This window comes from Aulonocara sp. 'chitande type north' Nkhata Bay, linkage group LG9, assembly GCF_057382095.1.
Source record: "Aulonocara sp. 'chitande type north' Nkhata Bay isolate Kocher_YH1m ecotype deep benthic linkage group LG9, A_spYH_male_GT1.1, whole genome shotgun sequence".
Taxonomy (NCBI): Eukaryota; Metazoa; Chordata; class Actinopteri; order Cichliformes; family Cichlidae; genus Aulonocara; species Aulonocara sp. 'chitande type north' Nkhata Bay.
The window spans coordinates 16,952,446-16,979,518 of NC_141352.1; the positions used below are offsets into that span (position 1 = coordinate 16,952,446).

General features: G+C 43.9%; 2 protein-coding genes across 3 annotated transcripts in view; both read left to right on the forward strand.

The window, feature by feature from the left end:
• Nucleotides 1-27,073, forward strand: part of stau2 (staufen double-stranded RNA binding protein 2) — a 109,123-nt gene that overhangs the window by 52,119 nt on the left and 29,931 nt on the right. For both annotated transcript variants that reach the window (XM_086306137.1, XM_086306136.1), the window contains exons 12-13: nt 5,413-5,768; nt 24,857-24,970. In XM_086306137.1, the coding sequence (XP_086162263.1) occupies nt 5,413-5,768; nt 24,857-24,970 (470 nt within the window). The remainder of the gene's footprint in view (nt 1-5,412; nt 5,769-24,856; nt 24,971-27,073) is intronic.
• On the forward strand, nt 5,777-16,807 carry LOC147321920 (uncharacterized). The gene is made up of 3 exons (XM_086306135.1): nt 5,777-13,584; nt 13,675-16,443; nt 16,534-16,807. The coding sequence occupies exon 2, from the start codon at nt 13,912-13,914 to the stop codon at nt 15,955-15,957; it is 2,046 nt and encodes a 681-aa protein (XP_086162261.1). The 5' UTR covers nt 5,777-13,584; nt 13,675-13,911; the 3' UTR covers nt 15,958-16,443; nt 16,534-16,807.

Below are 27,073 nucleotides of genomic sequence, written 5' to 3' on the forward strand. Positions count from 1 at the left end.
CACAGTTAATAAGCATATTTTTACTAACAGTGACAGATTGTGTGTAATTGCCAGCTTCACCCCATTCAGCTGCAAACTGATAGCACACTGAGTCAGTCTTATTGCTGTTTTTCACCATCATGACGCACCAAAGTCACCTTGAAGACAGCAACTGAATCTGAGTGGTCTCAGACCTGGTCTCTGTCTTTGAAGCAAATGTTATAAAAACAAAAAAACACAAAAGCCTAATTTCACGTGGTTGCAATCATTTGGTTGTGCCATGCTCTTCCCTTGTCTCACTGTACCGTATGTGGATATACCTATTTTCTCAAATTAACTCCAAACAGCACAGGGAGAATGAAGTCATCTCCAAAGTCCCTTATTACCTCAAGTGTTGCATGCTTGAGGTAATAATCAGTTTCAGAGACATTCTCACTATTGGAAATGTTTAGGCAAGGGAGCTGCTTTGATAAATTGTGCAGGACAGAAGACACAGAACCCCAACTTGTACACTGTAAAGTCACCAAAGAATTATGAATTTACAAATTAGACTTTATACTATGGAGCAAGAAGGTCTCTAGTACCTAGGCCCCTGGCTAGTATCCACTCTGACAGTATCCCATATTTGCACTTGCTTCTTTCAGATGCCTAGAAAAGTAAACAATTTGTTTACTCCCAACCCTATTGGCTAGTTTAGTACACTTTCAAAAGAAAAAGAAAACAACTCTAACCCAAAATGATCTTAGCCATGAACAAAGCCTGCAACAAAGGTCCGGACCGTCAAAGTCCGGACTTGAATCCTATCCAAAGTTTTCATGTGACGTCAGAGCTACTGGGACACGCCCACCTGACAGTATTGCAGTTCTTTACCCTCCAGCTATACTTTCAACCTTTTCAAGTTTAACTCAGCCAAAATGCCAGATAGTTGCTGTGCTATTGGATGCACTAATCAATGCACTAATGAACGTTTATTTATAGCTGCCAGAATGGTGTAGAAAATGGCACCAACAAGTGAGCAAACCTCACCTAAACCTGCCAAATGAGGACAAATTGCATCAATCCCTGCTTCTTAACAGCAACTCAAGCTGTCAGTGGCGTCTCATTTAAACTGTAGGGATGATTTACCTGACATCAGAAAAATACTCGCTCAACTTTACTCTTGTGACACAACAGTAATGTGATGATTAATACTACCAGAACTTTTCTGGTCCTACACTGTGAATGTCCAAGTCAACAAAACTAAAGATTTACATATAGTAGTTTGTTTGAGTTAGCTAGGTAACACTTACAATTACCTCCAGATCGAAAATTCATGTAGCTATCCTTACTTTAAAAGCTTTCATCCAGGCAGCAATGTAGGGTGAATTTTCTTTTTACATACACATACAGATACAGGTAGACATGACCAAATGGGTACTCTGGGAAAGACAATGCTACTTTTAGGGATTCAATAAACCTGCCAGGTTAAAGTATGGATGTAGTTTCTCTTCATATCTTTGTTTTTCCTCCATGGATAGATAATAATTGACAGCTAGGATGATGAGTCGGTCACATGACTGAAAATTTTGAATTGAGATGCTTTGACATGACCTTAAGCAGTTCATTCATGCTCAAAAACCCGCCAGTGTAGCTGAATTAAAAGTTTTGCAAAGAAGAATTCAATGTGAAAGGCTAATTTCCAATTATTGCTTGATTGCAGTTCCTACTACAAAGGGTGGAACAACCAGGTATAAGGGTCATGGAACAATGACTTTTTCTGACTGCCACGTTTACAAGTCTTTTTTTGTTGTGTCTTCAGGGTTGGTATTTGCACCTTGGTCTTTTCTCATTGACGCCTATCCCCTAAAGTAGCATACTGTGGTTTATTTTAATGTAGATGATAACAGTAGATCATATCCTACTATCAGCCACAGTCATTCCTGTTGTCTGTCTTAAAAGACTGTTGGTCACAATTAACACAGTGTTACAATTTAAGAAAAAAAACTTATGCAAAAGTATAAATCTGTTGCTGCTGAAATTTTAATTTGGTGCCAAAGGGTATACAGTCCTGTTATTAGTTACCAAGCGGTGGTAAAATGATACTAAGACTTACATAGAAAGTTACATTTATAGGCTATCAGGAAAAAGGTTTTCTAGCATTTCTTAAATCTACACTTATAATAATGGCATTCCATTTACAATCAGGCCGTGCATTTTTATTGCAGTCTGCACTGTTATGGCATAAAAACAGGATATTCAAGTTTTTAGATTGATTGTTAATAGAAATTCTAGAGAGACTTTACTGTGTGATTTAATTATTGCTTCTAGTGAGTGGATACCTCAGGTCAAACAAATTTTAAATGGTTTGTTTTTGGCTCAATCCTGAAATTAGAGCAATTAGAGTTGCTGCTGGAGGTTATCATTGGCATTTTATTCATTGTGTGTCTGCTAGGTTAGTAGAAACTAGGCTAGGTTAGAGGCAAAAACTAAAAATCACAGGCAAAGGAAGAACCACAGTCCACATTTTAGGTGTAGCTCGAGATATATGTTTAAAACATTACCCACAGGCCTCTCCGTGGGGCTCAAAAGTGTTAGAGGGCCACAGAAGGCTGGCAAACTTCACTCTTTTCCCCCCAAACAACAAGTGAACCATTTGCAATGGCATCTTAGTTGGAAAACTCACTACAGGGGCCCCATGTAGGGATGTGTGCAAAGGACACCAGCTGCTTCAAAATGTGAGGATGATATAGAGGCCTAATAAGCATTATTGTCAGCTGATTTTTTAATGTTTTATGTATGTAACTGACGTGGCAAATATCATGTCCTTTGATCCATTTTCAGGTAGTTATAGCAGAAAAGGACATAAAGCAGGACGGAACCCTTGAAAAGGTTTCAAAAACTCAGTTCTGTCGAAACCTTTTTTTTAAGCTGTTGCATATTGGCAAAATGGGTTAACTCTATTTTTGATCTTCTTCCATTTACTAGCCTGAGGTAACACAAACGCAATTTCCTACACATAACCAATGCTGTCATTGACGAGCTATGCTCCACACAAAGAATGTTTCTGCGTTATATAAGGCATAGTGGGAGAAAGTAGGTAAATATGTCAAGGGCTGTCCATTTATCCCTCTGTCTTTCTGTTCTTTCCATTCCCAGACAAAACACCCACACACGCACCTCAGGCACCTACAACCCTCATTTTACTCTTTGTGTGTGTGCGCGTCAGTGTCCTTTGCCCTATGTAAGCTCTGGAAGGCATTGCTACAACAAACAGGGTGGCTTAGAGACAGGAAGAGAGCATAAAAAGAAAGCCTAAGTAAAAGAAGTAAGAGGGTGATTTTTCTCCCTTCTATTCCCATGGGTCTTGCAGCACGGCTTTTCACTTGAGTTGCCACATTTCATTTCCTGCTGTTCATATGTGTGTGTGTGTGTGCATTGTGTGCATGTGTAAGCTATGTGAAGGTCTTGCTCCACAGTGGTGATTTATAGCGGCGGGCTTCGGCCCTATCTGTTTTCGATCAGTCTCATGCTTGGCTCTGGCTTTCCTCCAATGCTCCCCTGGCCCACCGGACACCGAGTCTGGGTGGGACCCCTCTGCAACTGCCTGGAACCGGTACCACAAATAAGCTCTCCCTACTCCTCCGTTCACCACTTCTCAGGCTCAGCCTGCTTTTCTCCCGCTCTCCCCTTTCACTAACTTTCTCCCACTTTATGTACACAATTTCACAATCACTGTCCAGCATCACGCGCAAACACATCCAGCCACTCTTGCTTATTCACTCTCACTGTCTCTCGTCCATTGTCTCACTCTTGTTGTTTCTTGCTCTCACGCTCTCGCTTACCATCTGACACCAGCTTTAAGTACTCAATCACATGCAAACATGCAAACACTCTCACATGCACTGGGCAGTCACAGAAACTCACATGGATCACATTGACTGCCTCCTCCTCCCCCCCCTCCAATTCTCTTTGTCCACTGCTGATGTCATGTTGGCTAACACCTTTCATTTTTTATGATGCTGCATTCAGAATGTGCAGGCCTGCAAGTTTTACTTGTGTAAATTCAAATTAAAGTTGTCATCATGATTGGGAGGAGGGGGGAAAAGTCCTAGCATTTGTGTCATTGTTGGCAAGGGGCCACTTGTTGTAGTATGAGCAATAAGTTCTGGATTTCATTTGTTTCCTTCAGCTTTTCTGCTGCTCTGGAAAGGAATGCAAACTTCATTGTTCATTATGGGAAATACTGTCAGCAGGTTCCCAGAAACCTTACACTAGAGTAAGCTACAATTGTGCAAAACTCTGTCCTTGTTTGTGTATATCTGTCTGTGATTGTAAATGTTAACTGAAACAGGAAGTGACCTGTCAGTCAAGTGCTCGCTCCAGCGCTTTCTCCCAGCTGTTGGTCCATATGCACACACAAACAAGCCCACAGACATGTGCACAGACACACAGACAGCTGGTCTTCCTGTCTCTGGTGACCTTGGCTGGGCTTGAAGGCTCCTCATGGGTTTCACATTCACTCATCCCCACATCCTCTTCCATCTGAACGAGCTGCCAGCTCATCCTCCTTCTTTTATCCTCTCTTTACAATTCCTTGCATTCTTTTAATGCCTTGTACTCCTTCCTTTCACTTTCACCATGGCCACAGAGTAACAAACGTATTGAATCCCAACCCACGGGCATTTCCTGCTTCCGCAACACTTTCAGGTCAGTGATATCAGAGTCCAGAAAGCTTTAAAATGGTGCTGTTGTGTTCAGCTGGCTAGAACTACAGCAAGTATTGTCCAGTTTCACTTGTTAGACCACAAAGGTGCCTCGGTCAGGCCATTTGGGACATTTCCTCATTCAAAATAATATAACAAGAACCTTTTGTCTGTGACTAAACTTCCTTTGAGGTTCAGCTGGGTCTATGTTTGAAGACATAAAAACTGGAGCAGGATACCAGTGAAGTGACGGTGCTGTTTTCCATCAAAGATGAAGTCATAGACACTCTGTTGATATTGGTGGATGCTCCGTTTGTGTCTCTGTGTTTGTGTTTGAGAGTGAGAAAGAAAGGGGCTGTGTGTGTGTTTCCCAGCAGACGCTTTGATAGTGCTTGGACCTGCCAAAACACAAGTAACTGTCAACTATGTTTGGTGACGAAATGCCAGTTTAGGAGCTCACACTTGTAGGCACACAAATGGACACAGTTGGGCACCCACATAGACAAACACTCCTTGGTATTGTCTTAATGTAAGTGGCTAAGGAATCTGTATTCATGAGATTTCAACGCTTAATTATGAGATCCATAATAACCTTTTTCTCTGTTCTCTTTCCTAATGCCATTCCTTTATTCTGTTTTGCCTCTTTTAACTCTTTATACTTTTCTTTGTGTCCATTTATCTATTCATACTAACATCTTTTTTTTTAATCTTCACCTCCCTCCCTTCCTCCCGCCCTTCTTGACCCCTCCAGCCCAAAAGGGTCTGCTCCACCTAAGCCCAGATGTCTATCAGGAGATGGAGGCCAGTAGAAAGCAAGGTGGCAGTGCTCCGGGCCCCGGGAGCACCAGTAGCAACTCCGTTAACTACATGGCATCAAAAGACATGGGGCCCTGCTCTGCCCCGCTACCCCCAGGACACCCTTCTTATTACAGTGGCTCATCCTCCTCACCCAGCCCAACCGCTACCATGGCCAGGGAGCTGCTGCTGAATGGTCAGTCACCCACAGCCGAAGCCTCACTGCCCATGAAGGGGAAGAACCTGGCCTGTGGTGTCTCGGTGCAGCCAGCACAGCAGCTGGACTACCTGGCTCGCATCCAGGGCTTCCAGGTAAGATGCAAAAGAGGTGAACCTCTAAAATTTCTGTACATCTAAAAAATAATTTTTGTTACATGGTAAGTGGCCTGTGTTATGCCCTACTTTTGCAGTCTTACCAAACATTTTTAATTGGCAGTAATATAGGTGAATTCATTAAATGTGTCACTCTGTCACTGGAAGTACCTCAGCATAGTTAGTACAAAGTTCATATAAGCCTTAGTAAGTGAGTGGCATGATATAACAACATTCTGTTTACAGCCTCATTGGTTGTCTGACAGATTTTGTTTCATTTCCATTGGACACCCTCTCAGATCTCAACATGCAGTTTGTTATTGGCGCAGAATAAAATAGGATGTTGACATCTTTGCTCCTAGGAAAAATTGGTGCTTGCCCATTGATTACATTAAAATCTTTAGCATTTTTGAGGCAACCAACTGATTGCCCAGAGAATATAACACTCTCAACCTCTGGGCAACTACTTTTAATAGCAAGGTGATTGCACAGGTCACCTAGTAGGAGGAAGCCTGTCTCCAAATAAAACACCTGAGTCAGCAACCCAGTATCACACCAACATGTGTAATAGACACGCTGGTCCACCGTGTCCATTTCACGCTTTGCCTCTCCAAAACATGAAACGGAAACTGCATTTCCAGCAGGGGAAGATAATATCTTTAAAGCCAACAAGTTGCTAGTGAGCAAAAATCATATAAAGTGTGTTCCAGGGTCCTTAATCATCAGAAATGATTAAGCTAGGTGGCTAATATGTATATACATGTAAATATGTTATTAATATCCGTTTAAACACTTTCCCGTGATTTTTTTGTATGTTGGCTTGAAATAAAATATCTCTCTGCTGTTATTGCAACTTCTGCATACATGTCCATTTCACATTTTTGAGAGGCAACACGTGGAATGGACACTGTGGACTAGCATGTCTATTACACACTTTGCTGGATATCTGGTCGGAGTTGGTCTCTACCAGTGAGCATAACCAGTTTCTGTCTTTCTTTGCAATAGGGGACTTGACTCAACTGGTTACCAGCTGGTTTTATTCTGGTTATATTTCTATCAAAAAGGAAGGTTGTCACCCATGTCATTTTGTTGCTAAATCGTCATCCTGTAGCTACTGCACCGCTATATATAGAGGAATTTCTGCTCCAGATCTATGAGGTTCTGGCTGGACTCCAAATGCAAGTTGTTAATATGAAATTCTGTTTAATGTGAATTTCTGCATATGTAGGTGCCAACAGATTTGAGGTTTTCACTGATTTTTCACAGTTAATCGCCATATCATTACAAACAGATTGATGCATCAAGACAGCAGCAATTAGACAGAGTCGGTCTGCTGCTATCAGTCTGCAGTTAAATGGGATCGAGATGGCAATTACATGCAATATGTTTGTGATAATATGGCAATTAACTGTGATAAATCAGTTAAAAATCAAATCTTTTGGCATCTACATATACAGAAATTCACAAGTCGCTTTGACGATGCCAACTGAACGCAAGCGAATCTGATCACCATCTTTGAAGCAAATGTTTCTAAGTTTAAAAAAAAAGTTAAAAAATCTGAATTTTCCTGTTTTGCTCAGTGAACTTTCTTGCTGCTTTAACCTTTATTATTCTTGTGGAATAAAGTCTTGTCATTTAAACTGGATTCAATTATGTCATAAATTTAATAATTCCAACTAAAAAAAGTTAAAGACACCCCCCCCCCCCCTTCTCCTCCAGCACTACACCCATACAGTAATCACACATGACATGACAGATGTTAGCATGACCATGCATAAATATGATCAACAACTGTGTCCAAATTCTTCTCCTTCTAGAACAGTGCTGCAAATAAAAATGTGTTCTTCATCAGCCGTGTGTTTATAAAGAAGATATTTGGACAGTTAAAAAGAAAAATGAAAATACACATTTAAAGTATGTGCTAGAGGTTGCCGAGTCTACAGTATCTTAGAGTCATCACAGCGGTTGTCCTACAGCACAGTGGGACTTGTGTGTGGAGCGTACAACCTAGAACTGCTCGATAACACCCTATCCATTTTCTGTTTCTCACATTATTGGCACGCCGAGGATTTAAAGCTGGAACTAAACCTCACAGGTGTTTCTGTCAGTACTAGACTGGACGCACACATACACTTGCTCTTAGGTCTCTGTGCGTCCAAGAGGGAGACAACCCGCTGTCTGTTTTAATCTGTCCCGGCCGATCTGCTGCACATACCTCGCCACTGATACCAGCGCCTGCTCATTTAAGCTGCAGATGCTTTTTATCAGTTTGAGCGAAAACATTTTATCTTAACCTGCTGAGGGTTCCTTTGAAAGGCCTTTGTTATTGCTCTGAGCCTTCCTGTGTGTGTGTAACCTGAGAGAGCTCTGCTGCCTGGCCAAGCCCAGACACACTTGTACATATGCGCAAATACACACACACACACAGCAGGTTCTGTTTAGTGGAAATGGAAGAGCTGGGCAAAGCCTGTGTGTAAAGTTTAAGTTGGTGTTGTTGCCAAACATTACAAACTGTAACCCATTTCACATTGCTGCAAATATATTTGTCTGTTCATCCTCCCATGCGTTTCTGTGAATAAATACACAAACCATAATCGGTGTACTCACATATTCCCGTGTGCTTGTGTGTGTGTGCATGTGTGTGTGCGCATTTCTTAAGTGAGGAATTCAGGCTGTAATTGAGACACGCAGACAATATGTGTTCTATTGAGGGGATGTTTCATATCATGTGGGTTTGTAATGAGAACCTCTGGTTGCTTACAGAGCCATGCTAGGCAGGCTTTTTAATGCTTATGTATTCTTATGTGTTTTTGCGGCCAAATCACCACAGATTTCAAATGTTTTTGCCAAAAGCTGCACTTGTCTGCTTTTCCAGTGGTCACGTAATGTGCTGCTTTGTGTTGAGCCGTCTTCCTGTCAGCCATACTCAACAGCAAACGAGTAGTCAAATCCACACTAAGATCTTTTTAGCAATTTAATATTAATCTGCTTGTCTGATGTATAATTATTAGAAAAATGTAATTATGTCATCCAAGTGAGCGGATTACAGAGACCTCCTAGTAGTGGATTAAAGGAACAAATCAAAAACGAAGGACATTCTCATAGTGTCTGTTTCATCCATCCAGCGCTGCAAACAAAAGCCGGGGCCTACCTGCTAAGCCCCACTTTGATTTGATTGGAAAATGGCCTCTAGTGGAAGCTCCGATTGGATAAGCAACAGTGTGTTGTACTCATGCCAGCTTGGAGCAAGGATGCTGTCACTTATTCCAGTGTTTTTGTACGTATGTGTGTCTTTGTGTATTTGCTATTAATTTGGCTAGTGTGTTGTTGGCATGCTGGGTATGTGTGCTGGAAGTGGGGCAGAAACAAAACAAAGCAGGAGGTAATAGACAACACATGGAACAGGATGAAGAAGTGAATGAAAGCTACATAACAGATTCTCAGTTTCTGTGTCCACGTACCTTTTTTCTGGCCTACTACTTCTATCATGTTTCTGTATGTTATGTCCATTTCTACGTGTTTGACTCTGGTAGTCACCAGTCAGTTATTGCTGACCGCCTCATATTATTAAATGTTACCTCAGTAAGAAATGAGCTGGGGAAAAAGTTTATATAAGATATCGGTGATTGATGGAATGCTAATGATATTTTTTCCCATCAGCTCCACATGGTGCTATGGTACACATCTGGACCACAACAGATCTGCTGCTGTGGACCTGATTTATTCCTCCTCATGCCTTCATACCTGAATTTTATTTTTTAAAACTAAGCAGGCATTTATCAGAGCGGCACTTTCTGCTTGGCAGGATTTCACATATTTAAAAGTAGATAAATGGAAAAAGAAGGGAGTATAAATGTTATCAAAAGCAGTCACATATGTGTGCACCAATATTGAGTGTTTCAGCAGAAAATTCCTTTTCTTTATAAAATGTTTTCAGTCTACTTGCAGATTTATTTTCAAGATACTCACTTAATGCATTCCTGGTACTGGGATGTTTGTGAACAGGTTATGGAGTCACTAAGCATTCAGTCTACAGCAGTATTTTCCTTGAATTTTGCACATTTTAGATACTCCACAAGCTGCTGGTCAAACTCTCAGCTCATGTCACACTTGGCAGAATGTGTTGGGGCACAATATCGCTCTTTCAGGTTGGCCTCATTTGTATTTATGTGCAAGCGCTTCAGGTCATGTTTCATGATTGTGTAGCGGGAGTAAAATGCAAGCCATTACTCTGCCTCTCCAGACAGTTGGGTCTTTAAAATATGAGAATATCTGTTCGGTCAGGTGCAAACAAGACAAGGCTGTACTGGGAGAAACTGGGTTTTACTACTTAAAAAAATCTAATTTTTCAGTTTGAAGTGTAAGAATGGGCTTCTCTGTAGATAAGGTCCACTATAATGGCAATGGTAATAGTGTTTTGCTCTTCATACTCTTAAAACCCTAAGCTATATAGTAAGGGGTGAAAGGGGGTAGCTTTTTTTCAGCAAAAGTTAGAATTTACACCCTTCCTGAGTTTGTATCTTGGATTTGCAGTGGGACACATGACAGAATCACTTTCTTAAGTGTAACCTAGTTTTCAACAAACCTGCAGAATTCTTACATTAAAGCATAACATATTAGATTACTTGATGTTTCCCAAACCATTCACAGAATCACAGTAAAAGGTGCACAATGAAATGTACAAATATGTAACCACTTATTGGATTAAAAAAACTGATAAGGTCTACTTACTTGGGTATGTATTACAGTGGACAGAGATCAGCTCACTGCACTGTCATTCCAGTCTGTGTCTAGAGGAGTTGATTTGTATCTACTGTGTCTATCAGTTCTGTCCAAAGCAATAACACAGTAGAGATATTAATCAGCTGAGTTATTTTAACTAGTCACGGCAGGCTTAACTTGGAAGATGGATTTGGAGAAAATGGAGGGATGTAGATGTTGCCGTGCTGGAGGCAGAACTTTTGTGGGGGGAAATCCCATGTTAATGAAAACACTATCCTTGGCGAGTGACTGGTGTTGATATCCATTCAGTGCAGTTCCCAGGATTTCTCACACTTATACGGTATTTGTTCTTCTCTCTACGCTTCCCTCTTTGGCTTTGCAGAAAAACCACTTCAAATGGTGCCGTCTCCACCTCGTACCCACCCTGGCACTTTCTGCACCACTCCCTTTCCACCTTTCCCTCTTCTCCAATCTCCATTGCTCACTCGCATCTCTCTGTATTAACATCAAACGCCTGATCTGGTACAAACGTTCAAAGACTCTAACAGTTTGTTTCCAACTTCCTTGTCATCATCTCATCCCTCTATTCTCTGTTTACTCTGGGATTTGCATTAGAAAATACATTTTGGGATGGCTAATCCCTGCACGTTTGATTTCCGCGGCAGGGTGATGGCTTCCAGCTGCGCTCTGCGGCATATTTGTGTGAAGAGCGATCTTCGAAAACAAGTTTTGTCGGTGGTATAAATCAGACCACTAATGCTGTGCTGGCTCGGCGCGCAGTCTCTGCTTACATGGTGGCCCTCCGTATGCGTGTTAGTGGATATGCCTGCGTCTGTGTGCTTGGCAAAACTGAGTGATGATGTTTTTACACCACAATCAAGCCCATTTGCAAACCTTTAAATCATATACCCTCAAGTGCGAGCGCAGCATATTGCAAATTTGAATATGCAGCATAATCGTTTTTTTACTCGCCTTTGTTCTCTTGTATTTTGATAGTATTGATCATATTTCATGTAATTCTCAAAACTACACTGTGATTGCAGTTTTGTGTCAGTGCAGGCTTAGCATTAGGAGACCGAGGGCGTGTTAACCGACCGCTTTGATTCCCAAACAGTTATTTATTTTTATTTTCTTCACATAAGCCGCCGTTCTCAGAAAGTCTCCAGCCTGGATGCTTCTATTCATTGCGACTCCTTCTCAACTGAGTGAGCTGTTTCACAAGCTGCAGACAAAGTCACAAGTGATCTGTTGACAATTTAATGATATAAAATCACAGAATGAAAATGCCCCCTTTGTGTTGTTTTCTGTCCCCAAATCTCTCTGGATATTTGGTTCGTACTATGATAACTGTGACCACAGAACAGCGTAATGTTACAATAGCAATTTCATGAATGTTTTCTTTTACCACTTAAAAAAATTCTGAACAACTTGTGGGCATTTTATTTTAGCACTGAGAAAACAAACACTATCCATTTTTACCTCACCGACCCTGACGATCCAATCCCCGGTTGCAAAGACTTGTCTTAGGATTGGTGGGACTTCAGCAGAGATGCAGCTGCTGGCCTGATCTGTTGCGGTGAAGAGATGGTGGTGGTGGTCGTGAGAGCAGAGCTGCTGATTTAAGTTAATAGATGCTTCCATCCTCATCTGCGGCCACAAGCTGTGGGCAGCTACTTAAAGAATGAGATTACAATAAAGTGATCATTTTTGAAGTTGTAAAAAAACATTGGCTTTTACAAAAGTTACAGAAATGCCCATAATAGCTATCTTAATGCTCCTAAATATGAAACCACAGTAAGTGACAGAGTAGTCGTGGACTGTTGACTATAGTTTCATTCTTACATTTGAGTGGTATCAGTCTCTTGAAGGGAGGTAAGGGTATTTCCCAAAGTGTCTGCTATCTCTTTACTAAATGAAGGTGTGTCTGTGTGTGTGCCTGTGTGTATCTAGTTGTTTTGGTGTATTGGTGGGGACCTGATAAGCTGAAGTGTTAAGTTTGGAGTTCTATTTAATAGACCCTTGTAAATGTATTGCTGTACAGTTATTCTGTCTTTTCAAAAGCAGTAATGGTGCGTGTGTGTACATTTGTGCTCCTCTATTTGACTTTGGTGTTTGTGTTTTTATTATAGACACACACACTGAGCTCAACATAGATGCTGGCCTCTGCAGATCGCACTAGATAATGTCATATTTCTGGATTTCAGTTCAAGACCAGCGTTGTTGAATTACTGCAGCTAAATTTTGGCACCCTGAATCAGCTGTGTGTTTTGCTGACACACCCCATTCCTCCTGCCATGATAGACTTCACTCACTCCTGCTGCAGAGTTTAAAGGGCCCTGCACTGGTTTCTATAAATCACAATTCCGAAAGAGTAATCAAGAGGATCGTTCTAGGGAGAAATAGCTTTTATGGACTATAGGAGATATTAAAATGTTCGTATCTGTTTAAACACACAGTAATGTTTTTCTAGCTGTTGAAAAAAAGTGGATAATTGCTCTGATCTTCGAATCAGTAACTGCTCTGCTGCTACTTTGGACCTTTGGCTCCTTACATTTGTAATTTTAACCTCAGTTATTGTCTCTTTGCATTATTGCTTGCTTAAAGGTACAGTGTGTAAAATCCCACTACTAGATGTCATTATATTAGAGATTGCAGTCAACTTAATTCGTGTTTTTTACCCCTCACAATTCAAGTACATAATCCTATCTATGGTGGCCACAGTAGGACAAACAGGCAGATTGTAGGCTGTCAATCCACCGTTTACCGCAGCTGTCAATATCGCTAGTGTCAGGGTCCTGGGTCTGAGCAACCCAGGATCCCTGAGCAGTTATGAATTATATTATTATTACTATATGTATTTTGGTGTTGCTGCTGCTCTTCTCCATGCTTGTAGATGTGAGTGTGTGTGTGTGTGTCTGCGGGTATGCTTGGAGGATGGAGCTCAGCCACCTGCAGGCCTGAGGGGTGTGGCCCTGCGGAAGGACTGGCCACACCCGAAGTCACACACCTGCTGCTGATCAGGCCTCGTCGGGGGAGCTACTTAGGAGAGAGTTGGAGCTCCCACCAATGCGGGATCATTTCCTTGAGACTCCACGTTAGTCGTCCCATTGAATTGAGTTAATGTGTGTAAGTGTATGCCCGCGGTTATTTGTGTCCTGACGGCTGCGTCTATTGTTTCCCGCAGGAGGAGCGTGGAAGGCACGAAGAGCAGCGAGCACCGGGGGGTGCTGACACGGGAGTGGAGAGCACAGAGACACGAACTATTCACGCAGAGACACGACACGGGAGTCTGGGAGAACACGGGGATTTATTGTTGTTTTTGTTCCACTCTGTAAATAAACACACTGTTTATACATAGAGCACCGCGCCTGGGTCCTCCTTTCCCCACATCCCCACGGTCTGCCAGCCAGACCGTGACAGAATGATCCCGCCACGCATGGACCCAGCGGTCTCTGAGGAGAGGCTCAGGAGGGAGGTTATGGACAGGGTTTACAGACTCTGTGAGTTATGGTGGGAGAAGCCCGCGGAAGGTTTGCGTCGCGCCGTGGAGAGGCGGCTGCAGGAGACGCTTCTTAGATTTCCCTGGCTGGTTGACGACCTTAATCCTGTCGTCTTGGACCTCTTACTTTCCACCCTCCACCTCCACTCTCCTCCTCAGGCTGCTCACCGGCCCGGACAGCTTGTGGATTCACAGCCTGAGACGCCGGCCCCGACGTCTACACGGAAACGACGTTCGCGCCACCAGCGTTCCTCACCGCAGCCACATCCACGGTCATCTCAAGAGCCGGCTGTGGTGAGTAGTACGGACAATTTTCCATTTTCCTCACCATCTGTGTTTGTGTCTGCAGTGGACGAGCTGACAGCGCAGGTAACATCACCTCGGTCAGAGGTCTTCACACCACTCGCTGCTTCACCATCTGCGGTTGTGGCGCTGTCGTCATCTCATCCACATGCAGTCATCCCTCAGCCATCTTCTCCACCAGCGGCAGCCTCCATTCCACTACCCACTCCAGCAGCCCTGTCCGGAGGGGGCGACCTCACCCGCGTCCAACGCCTGATGGACTGGGTAACTCACACCACCAACACAAGGGCAAGAGTGGTGGGGTTAAACGCCATCGAGGCAATCCTGGAGGGAAACCCCTACCTCGGCCAGCTCAAGGGAGTTTCCGCCTGCCTTTGCACCATGCGTAAAGCCCGGGGGGTAGTGCAAGCTCGGGAAACCTCAGACTTCGTCCAGCTGCAGCAGGAGCTCAGCATGCCCGAGCAGGAGCTCAGCGAGCCGGAGGAGCCCGCACCGCCAGCTGAGGAGCTCAGCGAGCCGGAGGAGCTCGGCATGCCCGAGCAGGAGCTCAGTGAGCCGGAGGAGCCCGCACCGCCAGCTGAGGAGCTCAGCGAGCTGGAGGAGCTCGGCATGCCTGAGCAGGAGCTCAGTGAGCCGGAGGAGCCCGCATCGCCAGCTGTGGAGCTCAGCATGCCCGAGCAGGAGCTCAGCGAGCCGGAGGAGCCCGCACCGCCAGCTGAGGAGCTCAGCGAGCCGGAGGAGCTCGGCATGCCCGAGCAGGAGCTCAGTGAGCCGGAGGAGCCCGCATCGCCAGCTGTGGAGCTCAGCATGCCCGAGCAGGAGCTCAGCGAGCCGGAGGAGCCCGCACCGCCAGCTGAGGAGCTCAGCGAGCCGGAGGAGCTCGGCATGCCCGAGCAGGAGCTCAGTGAGCCGGAGGAGCCCACATCGCCAGCTGTGGAGCTCAGCATGCCCGAGCAGGAGCTCGGCGAGCCGGAGGAGCCCGCTCTGCCAGCTGAGGAGCTCAGCGAGCCGGAGGAGGAGCTCTCGCTGCCGGCCGAGGAGGAGCTCTCGCTGCCGGCCGAGGAGGAGCTCTCGCTGCCGGCCGAGGAGGTCAGCGGACCGGAGGGACCTCCACGTCTAGCGCGGCCTCCTCGCCGTCCACGTCCGGTGCGTCCACGTCAGCGATCGGCGCGTCATGGACCTGTTGCCACGCCTCGCTGTTGCTCACCGGAGCAGCGACGTTGCCATCGGACCCGTGGCAGGCCGCCGGAGGGGCAGCGCCGCCGCCACCGGACCCGTGGCAGGCCACCGGAACCGTTCCACCGCCACCGGACCCGTGGCAGGCCGCCGGAGGAGCAGCGCCGCCGCCACCGGACCCGTGGCAGGCCACCAGAACCGTTCTGCCGCCACCGGACCCGTGGCAGGCCACCAGAACCGTTCTGCCGCCACCGGACCCGTGGCTGGCCGCCGGAGGAGCAGCGCCGCCGCCACCGGACCCGTGGCAGGCCCCCTGAACTGTTTTGCTGCTGCCGCCGGACCCGGGGCCGTCCGCCGGAGCTGCTACGTCGCCGCCGTTGGGCTCGAGGTAGGCCCCCTGAACTCTCTTGTTGTGTTGATGGGCCGCCTGTGACTGTTTGTGGCGTCTTTTCGTTTTCTTTTTGCACCGCTGCGGGATGCGCGGTCTGACTCTGAAACTGTGGACTGTCGGTTTGTTGTTTTGTTGTTTTTGCTTGTTTTGGTTCTGGCCCTCCGTCCTGGTTCCCCCAGCCGCCCGCCCTGGGTTGGTTGTTCTGTCCTTTTGGGTTTTTTTGTTTTGTTTTGGGTCGTCGGGAGCCGACCCTTAGAGGGGGGGTACTGTCAGGGTCCTGGGTCTGAGCAACCCAGGATCCCTGAGCAGTTATGAATTATATTATTATTACTATATGTATTTTGGTGTTGCTGCTGCTCTTCTCCATGCTTGTAGATGTGAGTGTGTGTGTGTGTGTGTGTGTGTCTGCGGGTATGCTTGGAGGATGGAGCTCAGCCACCTGCAGGCCTGAGGGGTGTGGCCCTGCGGAAGGACTGGCCACACCCGAAGTCACACACCTGCTGCTGATCAGGCCTCGTCGGGGGAGCTACTTAGGAGAGAGTTGGAGCTCCCACCGACGCGGGATCATTTCCTTGAGACTCCACGTTAGTCGTCCCATTGAATTGAGTTAATGTGTGTAAGTGTATGCCCGCGGTTATTTGTGTCCTGACGGCTGCGTCTATTGTTTCCCGCAGGAGGAGCGTGGAAGGCACGAAGAGCAGCGAGCACCGGGGGGTGCTGACACGGGAGCGGAGAGCACAGAGACACGAACTATTCACGCAGAGACACGACACGGGAGTCTGGGAGAACACGGGGATTTATTGTTGTTTTTGTTCCACTCTGTAAATAAACACACTGTTTATACATAGAGCACCGCGCCTGGGTCCTCCTTTCCCCACATCCCCACGGTCTGCCAGCCAGACCGTGACAGCTAGAGTTTCGATATGCTGTGTTGATCTTTAGGATGTTCGAGCCTAACATTAGCTAGCATATTGTTAGCTTTTAAACAGCTGATCTGAGATGCGAGGCTCACATGTCTAATCTGCTGACAATAAATGACTGTGACAATTTTAGGAATAAATGAGCAATTTTATGCATGTTTTGTACAGTGGGGCAAAAAAGTATTTAGTCAGCCACCGATTGTGCAAGTTCCCCCACCTAAAATGATGACAAAGGTCAGTAATTTGCACCAGAGGTACACTTCAACTGTGAGAGACAGAATGTGAAAAAAAAATCCATGAATCCACATGGTAGGATTTGTAAAGAATTTATTCGTAAATCAGGGTGGAAAATAAGTATTTGATCACCTCAAACAAGGGAAATCTCTGGCTCTCACAGACCTGTAACGTCTTCTGTAAGAAGCTTTTCTGTCCCCCACTCGTTACCTGTATGAATGGCACCTGTTTGAACTCATCATCTGTATAAAAGACACCTGTCCACAGCCTCAAACAGTCAGACTCCAAACTCCGCCATGGCCAAGGCCAAAGAGCTTTCGAAGGACACCAGGAAAAGTATTGTAGACCTGCACCAGACTGGGAAGAGTGAATCTACAATAGGCAAGCAGCTTGGTGTGAAAAAATCAACTGTGGGAGCAATCATAAGAAAATGGAAGACATACAAGACCACTGATAATCTCCCTCGATCTGGGGCTCCACGCAAGATCTCATCCCGTGGGGTCAAAATGATCATGAGAACGGTGAGCAAAGATCCCAGAACCACACGGGGGGACCTGGTGAATGACCTGCAGAGAGCTGGGACCAAAGTAACAAAGGTCACCATCAGTAACACACTACAACGGCAGGGAATCAAATCCCGCAGTGCCAGACGTGTTCCGCTGCTGAAGCCAGTGCATGTCCAGGCCCGTCTGAAGTTTGCCAGAGAGCACATGGATGATACAGCACAGGATTGGGAGAATGTCATGTGGTCAGATGAAACCAAAGTAGAACTTTTTGGTATAAACTCAACTCGTCGTGTTTGGAGGAAGAAGAATACTGAGTTGCATCCCAAGAACACCATACCTACTGTGAAGCATGGGGGTGGAAACATCATGCTATGGGGCTGTTTTTCTGCCAAGGGGACAGGACGACTGATCCGTGTTAAGGACAGAATGAATGGGGCCATGTATCGTGAGATTTTGAGCCAAAACCTCCTTCCATCAGTGAGAACTTTGAAGATGAAACGAGGCTGGGTCTTCCAACATGACAATGATCCAAAACACACCGCCCGGGCAACAAAGGAGTGGCTCCGTAAGAAGCATTTGAAAGTCCTGGAGTGGCCTAGCCAGTCTCCAGACCTCAACCCCATAGAAAATCTGTGGCGGGAGTTGAAAGTCCGTGTTGCTCGGCGACAGCCCCAAAACATCACTGCTCTTGAGAAGATCTGCATGGAGGAATGGGCCAAAATACCAGCTACTGTGTGTGCAAACCTGGTAAAGACCTATAGTAAACGTTTGACCTCTGTTATTGCCAACAAAGGTTATGTTACAAAGTATTGAGTTGTATTTTTGTTATTGACCAAATACTTATTTTCCACCCTGATTTACGAATAAATTCTTTACAAATCCTACCATGTGGATTCATGGATTTTTTTTTTCACATTCTGTCTCTCACAGTTGAAGTGTACCTCTGGTGCAAATTACTGACCTCTGTCATCATTTTAGGTGGGGGAACTTGCACAATCGGTGGCTGACTAAATACTTTTTTGCCCCACTGTATGTTACAGCTCTGACTTCATATAAAGTTTTAAAGAACTATTTGTGATCTTTAAATTACAAGTAACTTATTAGCCGCAGTATGTATGTAGCCTGTCTCTAGTTACATGCAAAAAAAATGAGCCACGGTGTTCCAGATGGTGCTTGCTCCTATATATTCCTAATGGGTTATTACCTAAAAGGTTTGTTTATTTTGTTAGAAGATGTAATTGCACACCAATCTATGTATATGTCTGATTACATCATTCTTTTTTTCTCTTAAATAACCTCAAAAAATAACTTTTTGTACCAATCAAAATACGATCTTATCTGTTTTGCTAAAACAGCAGCCTTCAGACTGTGTCAGCAGTTGAAACAGATACCTTTTACAAATTTTGAAAAGGCTTGCATGCCTGACATGTGTGATTGCAGTAAAATATTCCATTGTTAATTTTTCTCATGTCACTCATTGCACTTATTTTAGCAAACTCCTCTGGGAAGTTTCTGATAATGGACTGGTTTCAATAGAAGGTCGAACTTGCTTTGTTCTTTTTCTTAGGACATCTCTCTGTGATTCAGGCAAAGTGCACTTAAAGTTTTTAAGAGCAGCCACTTTGTTTGCCTTCAACCTCCTGCCCATTATAGAAGCCAAAGGTATATTAACAGAGTCCTTCGAACACTCACAGGCCTTTGAGTCCTCACTGAAGTTGCTCAACATGGACTTCTAATTGGTTCTCACCAACAATGCCAGCCTGGGAGACTTTATTGTGAAGTCCAAGTTATTTCTGCGATTTTTGACTGTGTGCCACTCACACTCAGTTTAGTGTGCAGTCACATGGAGAACGTGACTACACAGATATTTGTATTCATAGTTACCTTAACAGCGTTGTGTAGCACAATCCTCATTGTGGATTGCTTGAATTTGGATATTTTACCTGTATTTTTGTCTGTGGACGTGCATATTTGTGCACTAAAGATAAATTCTTAGCATGGCTGCAAGAGCGATGACTGCAGTTGTGTTTCAGTTTGTGCATGTTCATGTTTGTTCAAATGAGGAGGAGCACTGGAGCTATCCAGCTTTAGAAGCCAGATGTCAAAGGTCGTTCCACATTAGTGCCGCCGATCAATCGCAGGCCTTGCATAACTTTCCTGCCTCTTTGTCTCTGAAGGAAGTGGATTAGAGGCTGTTTTCTGTGATGGGACCTGGGATGATTAGTTTGGCCTGTTTAGAATGCATGCGCTCACAGATGCATGCAAACATGCACTCAAAACAGACGGCCTGGATGGTAGAATAGACCTTTGTTTTTAAGATGCTCATTTATTTTAGTTTCCAACAAATCATCATAAATCAGATGATGCCATTATGTTCTTTGATGCTGGGAGATCACGAAAATTTCTGTCCTTCCTCTAGGTCACAGTCTCTGGTAAATACTCATAATCAGGCACTTTTATCAAAAAGCCACCAAGAAAGAAAACCCTCCTGTTGATGTTTGGTGACTTGCCAACTTTGCTATTTTAGCTGCAATTTTGCTGTTAGCTTGACTACGTCATGTGTACTTTTATGATCCAGTATCATACAGCGTGTCAGGGGCATTACAGGCTTAAAGAGGAAGTGTTTCCAGCTCCAGATCTCAGAGGGGGGACTGTAACATATACCCCAAAGAAAACAAAGCATAATCGACCAAGAGCTGTGCTAGGGGATAGCCAAATTCATTAGGATACTTTGGATATGATCCAGTAGTTGTTAAGATATTTAAGTGTAGGAAATCTCAGGGGGAGGTCAGAAAGAAACCCTACTCCTTACATAGTTTTGCAGCTAAATGGTAATGACAAATAATGAACAGAATGCAATGCTACATAGAAGAGAAACTATGACATCAGGAACCACTGTTCCTTCATAATAGGTTTAACAGTTTCTTTATTCTGGGAAATGGATCACACACAAAACTGCAGTCATGCCATATCCCTCCTGTTACAAAATGTTAGCTCAGATAGGATACAGCCCTGTAGTTGGATAAGTTGTTCACAAAATAGATGGAATCAACACCTTTACCTGGTGCCGTAGAGATCCCAGGAGCTACTTTGTTGGTGGGAGTTTGCCCCAGTATTGTGTCTCAAGGCAAATTGGTCCTGGGTAGGACCAGATGAAAAGCGATTCAAAACACCACTATGAAGAGAAAACGAACAAGGGCTGATTGATCCATGATCGACTGATCTACGTTGCTATTCTCACCCCTGGCCATGACCAAAGTGACCAAAACAATGAGATTTCTGATGCAAGCGTCATTAGAACGTTCCATCAGAGAGTATCTGGAATCAGCCTTTGAAATAGGATGAGGAGCTCCATAACTCCAGAGGGACTTGGAGCAGAGCCACTACTCCTCCACAATGAAAGTAGGCAGTTGAGGTGGTCTGGAGATCTGACTAGGATACTTCCTGGGTGAGGTGTTTCAGGAATGCCCTCTCCTGAGGCAGATCCAAGACACAGTGGAAAGATTCCATCTTTTGGCTATTTTAAGAATATCTTGGTGTCCCCCTGAAGATCTGGACAAATTGACCAGGACAAAGGAGGTCTGGGTGTCTGCTTACACTGCCGACTCAGACTCAGATAAGCAGTGGATGGATGGATGAAAACAAGTTTATACAGGTAGTGCAGAATTATTAGGCAAGTTGTATTTTTGAGGAATAATTTTATTATTGAACAACAACCATGTTCTCAATGAACCCAAAAAACTCATTAATATCAAAGCTGAATGTTTGTGGAAGTAGTTTTTAGTTTGTTTTTAGTTTTAGCTATTTTAGGGGGATATCTGTGTGTGCAGGTGACTATTACTGTGCATAATTATTAGGCAACTTAACAAAAAACAAATATATACCCATTTCAATTATTTATTTTTACCAGTGAAACCAATATAACATCTCCACATTCACAAATATACATTTCTGACATTCAAAAACAAAACAAAACCAAATCAGCGACCAATATAGCCACCTTTCTTTGCAAGGACACTCAAAAGCCTTCCATCCATGGATTCTGTCAGTGTTTTGATCTGTTCACCATCAACATTGCGTGCAGCAGCAACCACAGCCTCCCAGACACTGTTCAGAGAGGTGTACTGTTTTCCCTCCTTGTAAATCTCACATTTGATGATGGACCACAGGTTCTCAATGGGGTTCAGATCAGGTGAACAAGGAGGCCATGTCATTAGTTTTTCTTCTTTTATACCCTTTCTTGCCAGCCACGCTGTGGAGTACTTGGAGCATGGAGCGTGTGATGGAGCATTGTCCTGCATGAAAATCATGTTTTTCTTGAAGGATGCAGACTTCTTCCTGTACCACTGCTTGAAGAAGGTGTCTTCCAGAAACTGGCAGTAGGACTGGGAGTTGAGCTTGACTCCATCCTCAACCCGAAAAGGCCCCACAAGCTCATCTTTGATGATACCAGCCCAAACCAGTACTCCACCTCCACCTTGCTGGCGTCTGAGTCGGACTGGAGCTCTCTGCCCTTTACCAATCCAGCCACGGGCCCATCCATCTGGCCCATCAAGACTCACTCTCATTTCATCAGTCCATAAAACCTTAGAAAAACCAGTCTTGAGATATTTCTTGGCCCAGTTTTGACGTTTCAGCTTGTGTGTCTTGTTCAGTGGTGGTCGTCTTTCAGCCTTTCTTACCTTGGCCATGTCTCTGAGTATTGCACACCTTGTGCTTTTGGGCACTCCAGTGATGTTGCAGCTCTGAAATATGGCCAAACTGGTGGCAAGTGGCATCTTGGCAGCTGCACGCTTGACTTTTCTCAGTTCATGGGCAGTTATTTTGCGCCTTGGTTTTTCCACACGCTTCTTGCGACCCTGTTGACTATTTTGAATGAAAGGCTTGATTGTTCGATGATCACGCTTCAGAAGCTTTGCAATTTTGAGACTGCTGCATCCCTCTGCAAGATATCTCACTATTTTTGACTTTTCTGAGCCTGTCAAGTCCTTCTTTTGACCCATTTTGCCAAAGGAAAGGACGTTGCCTAATAATTATGCACACCTGATATAGGGTGTTGATGTCATTAGACCACACCCCTTCTCATTACAGAGTTGCACATCACCTAATATGCTTAATTGGTAGTAGGCTTTCGAGCCTATACAGCTTGGAGTAAGACAACATGCATGAAGAGGATGATGTGGACAAAATACTCATTTGCCTAATAATTCTGCACTCCCTGTAGTTAATAATTTTGTCATGACCAAAGGCAACAGAGCTGCCACTTACCTTACTCTGTGTATGAGAGCTCCTGATCTCTGCCCGTTCAAAGTCAGCATACTGACTTTGTAATTTGTACTCACTATTAGCTAAAAATACACACGTGTACCCTCGCAGACAATGGCAGAAGTTGTGAATTATAAGAAATCTGATATGCATATAAGTGTATATCTCCTTCCAGTGAACAACTTTAAAAGAACGCCTGTTTCCTCCAGCACCATTAAGGGCCTCACCCTCAGCTGGAGTCCTGACAGCTTATGACAGACGAACCGTGCAGAGTACCCGCTGATCAGACAGCGTGATTACACCATACATCACAGGTTCCTAAACACAGGCCTCCATCCTGCCTAAACGCACCAGCATACGGGGCAGTTAAACACATACAAAGATTTGTATGTGTCTCTGTGTTCAGACGCTGAAGTATAACTGTGTAGTCTAAACTTAGTCACACATGGTTATTGCTCAAGAATATGAGTATTTTTAGCTCATTTGCAAACTTTGTGCCATAGGATTACTGTTGCAAAACCTTTTTTTTCTTACCCCAAAAAGTACCTCTTTTTTTCACCCCTCCTTTCTGTCTTTTCCTCTCTTTAATGTTGAAGTCTAGACAATTTATTGGAGAATAACTTGTCAGGGAATGCTTTTTTCTGTGGCTCACTTTACTGCATTAATGATTCATACACATTTAAAATAGCTTTCCACAGTTTATCACCGTGGCCCCATCTCTTCATCAGCAGGTTTGCATGAATTTTCCCACAAGTGTGTGCATGTTTTGGATGTAACATGACGAGCGCACACAAACATATCTTTGTGTGCGCATATTCATATCTCTGTGTGAGTATATATTATGATGGGTGTGTGGGTATGTGAGTGTGTGTGTGTCACGATGGGTCTGTGTCTTTAGGCAGACTTCAGTGTGTCTGGCTGGCTGATCGTAACTCACTGGGAGGGAAAGGCACACATCTCGTTCTGGAAGCTTTCAGTCACAGATCGTATACAGCCACTTTGGTGTGCATACCCTCTCACACACACACACACACACACACACACGTTCAGCTTGTACAACCACTGAATTAAGGTCTAGATAAGATGAAACTTTGATCCAGTCGGATAGTTGGTGCACAGAGGAGCACACACAGGTTTGTGCTTATAACACACATTTTCTGTTAATTGGCATGAAATGATTCTACTCAGACAACTAAAATATGACGAAGCTCACTGCACACTTGTTGTTTAGAGATTTTGCAGTTACTGATATCAAAATATTTGCTAGAATACATGCTGTAATGTAAGTGATGCATAAGATTGTGTGTGATTAGGCTTATATATGATGAGAGTTTGAAGCTTGTGCCCTTTTGTACTGCAGAAGCTTGAAGCTGTGTTACAGTGATAATCTTCCATACCTGAATACTTGTTTTTTTTACCCTTTTTCTCACTCAAATGTGAAGTCACTGTCTTGTTCCTTCTGTCCTGTTGTCTTTCTGCATCAGTCAGATATTTTACTCCTTTCGGTTACCTCACAGTTATTGAGAAACCTACTTTTTATTCAGATGCCTGCAGCTGTCTTGGACCGAAGTAGGGCAGGCTAGTACGCAGATGAACCAATGCAAATACAGATACATGCGCAGAGTGAGAGCTAGTAAGAAGTAGGGCAGACAAGCAGGCAGTATTACCAAAAGCCCTTGGATATCAGGGGCAGGCTGTCCCAGAGGAGCATCATGTCATAACAGTCCTGATTGCACACCATTTAGGAATGCCTGCAGAGTTAACCTTTCAGTGATGAGGGGTCACCAGTGATGTGATCACTAACCCCTCTGATGCTTCCCTGCCAACTGCATATACACACTCTTGCATTCATTCTCCCCTAATGCCATCTCTGTACGGTGTGGGATAATTGCCCACAAATGCTCCTTGGTGGCTATTAGACATGGAAGATTTACTCTCAAGCCAACCACTTCAAAAAATATTGTATCCCACTAAAAGCTTGAGATGCTTCAGTTCCCTTGTGTTTTCTGCGTTGATTTCTTTTTTCCTGCATTATCTGAGGTAACTCACTTTATCTGCCTGCCTCTGTCCAGGTGCAGTACAGCGATGCGCAGAGTGGTAAGGATTTTGTGACCTATCTGACTCTCTCCCCTGTGCAAATGACTTTCCACGGCACTGGGAGCACCCTCCAAGCCAGCCATGACCAGGTGAGTCTGCTTAGATGCATTCAGTATTGTGTAAAAGTTGTATACAATAACAGTAAAGTGAGGATGTTTTTAAAAAATATGCCCATTTTTTTGTTTGTTTTGTTTTTGTGGTTATCAATGAACTGAATGTAAAGTACACTAAACAAAAAACCCACAACATCCATGCTTTATTAAAGCACAAGTTAGCAGTTTACCTCTGGAGTCAATTACTTTATGACTTTTTTAAGGGTCCAGTGTAATGTGTTAAAACATCAAAGTCAAACTCCGTGTTTCAAACAAACTAACAATCAAGGCCATTGACTACCAGCTTCAGTGTTCTGCAGAGAAAGTCATGTCAGTCAAAGAAGTCCAGTCGCTTTGAGGAGACTGATAACATGATGTAACAAATCCATAACAGACCCTGCCATGTTTTCATGCTCTCTAGCATACTTCTTTTATTAACCGGTTGCTGTTACAAACACATGGCTGCAGCTTTTCGGCTCGCAGCCGAACATACACACCAACAACAACAACAACAACACAGTCAGGACACAGCACAGATTTTAATGCACGGGAGGCGTGATGAGCTGATGCAGCTCTGGTGTGTCAGCCTCCCTGCAGCAGTGCTACAGAGCACACCCCGCCACATACCCCCATCACCCGACTGAGTCTTTTTTAAGTTGCTTAAAATGTATTTTGATGCATCCACAGCAGTATGACGCTTCTGTGCTGATCCTTGTGTTTACTTTGTCAAACTGGGGGGTTTCCTACCATAACACATTTTAAGAAGTACATTGACTATAGATATATCCACTTTAAAAAAACTGAAATATATTTCTTCCTACGTTTATATATTTATAAAGCGCTCTGAGTTGACCAAATCTTCCTGTGGACTGTAATCAATGATCCTTCATGGCAATTAAATTGGATTTTTATGGCTCCATAACAGTGACCGCCGTGGCCCGAGCGTTTATGCTTTTGGTTGCCTGTCCATCCAAATCTGGTGAACATGATATCTCTTGGATGGCCTTGATGTATTTTAGTCACATTTGGCTCAGATGGTCACTTGGACTAAAGTCAGGGCTGAATAGATTTTGGTGGTCAAAGTCCAAGGTCACTGTGATCTCAAGTCTACCCCTTGTGAAGGGGATATCTAAGACACCTGCAGAGTGTTCATTACAAATGACACTACATCTGGCAAAAATGTGTACTTGGACTCATGGACAAACTGATTTTTAAATCTGGTGGTCATTGGTAATGGTTACAGTGACCTGACCAAAAAAAAAAAAAAAAGTTTTTTTCCAATGTAAGAATTAATTTGACAATTGTAAAAACATTTCACAGAAATATGAAATAGCAAGAAATGAAATAATGATATTTTATAGTTAGTTTGCTGGTTAGCAGTGCTACAGAATCAGTGCAATCAAGTTGGTTTTTCCAGTTGAATCTAATACTGATAGTCATGCTTGTGAAAGATAACATATCAAATATTATAAACAGATACTTGTAATAATCAAGTATCTTATTAAAGACATTTGACAGTTAAATCAAAGACTTTATCCATCCAAAAATCGGATCAAGAAGTTGAGTACATATTAAACTGTAAATATCATTAGCTAATCTTGATTTTCTATTATTTTTTGCAATAATAATAAAAAATAAACTGCAACTGTCCCACTATGTTATCAGATGGGCTTCCTTTCCTGGTGCAGTCAGGTGTACCGTATGCTGTATATGGTGTACTATATAGGACGTATTGTGAGACTTTGACAGGTCTCATCCTCTAATTAACAGAGAATCTCTGCTTTTATTATTAATCACCAGGGTGTTAGACCCACCCGTGTTAATATTCACTCACTGCATTTCGTCCCGACAGCTTTAGTTTTTCTATCCATCAAAAATAATCCTCATCCACAAATCTGATTAAACTTATGGCAGACCCTGTCATTCTCTCTCCCTCCCTCCCTCTCTAGTTTTCTCGCTCACTCTCTTTCGCATACTCACTGCATTCAGAAGGAGGTTCTTTGTCTTGTGTTGCCCAAGCAGAAAACCAGTTGCTTACAATCTATCATCTAAACATAGGACGCCTCTTTGTTCAGCAGTCTTCAAAGCTTTAATAAAGGG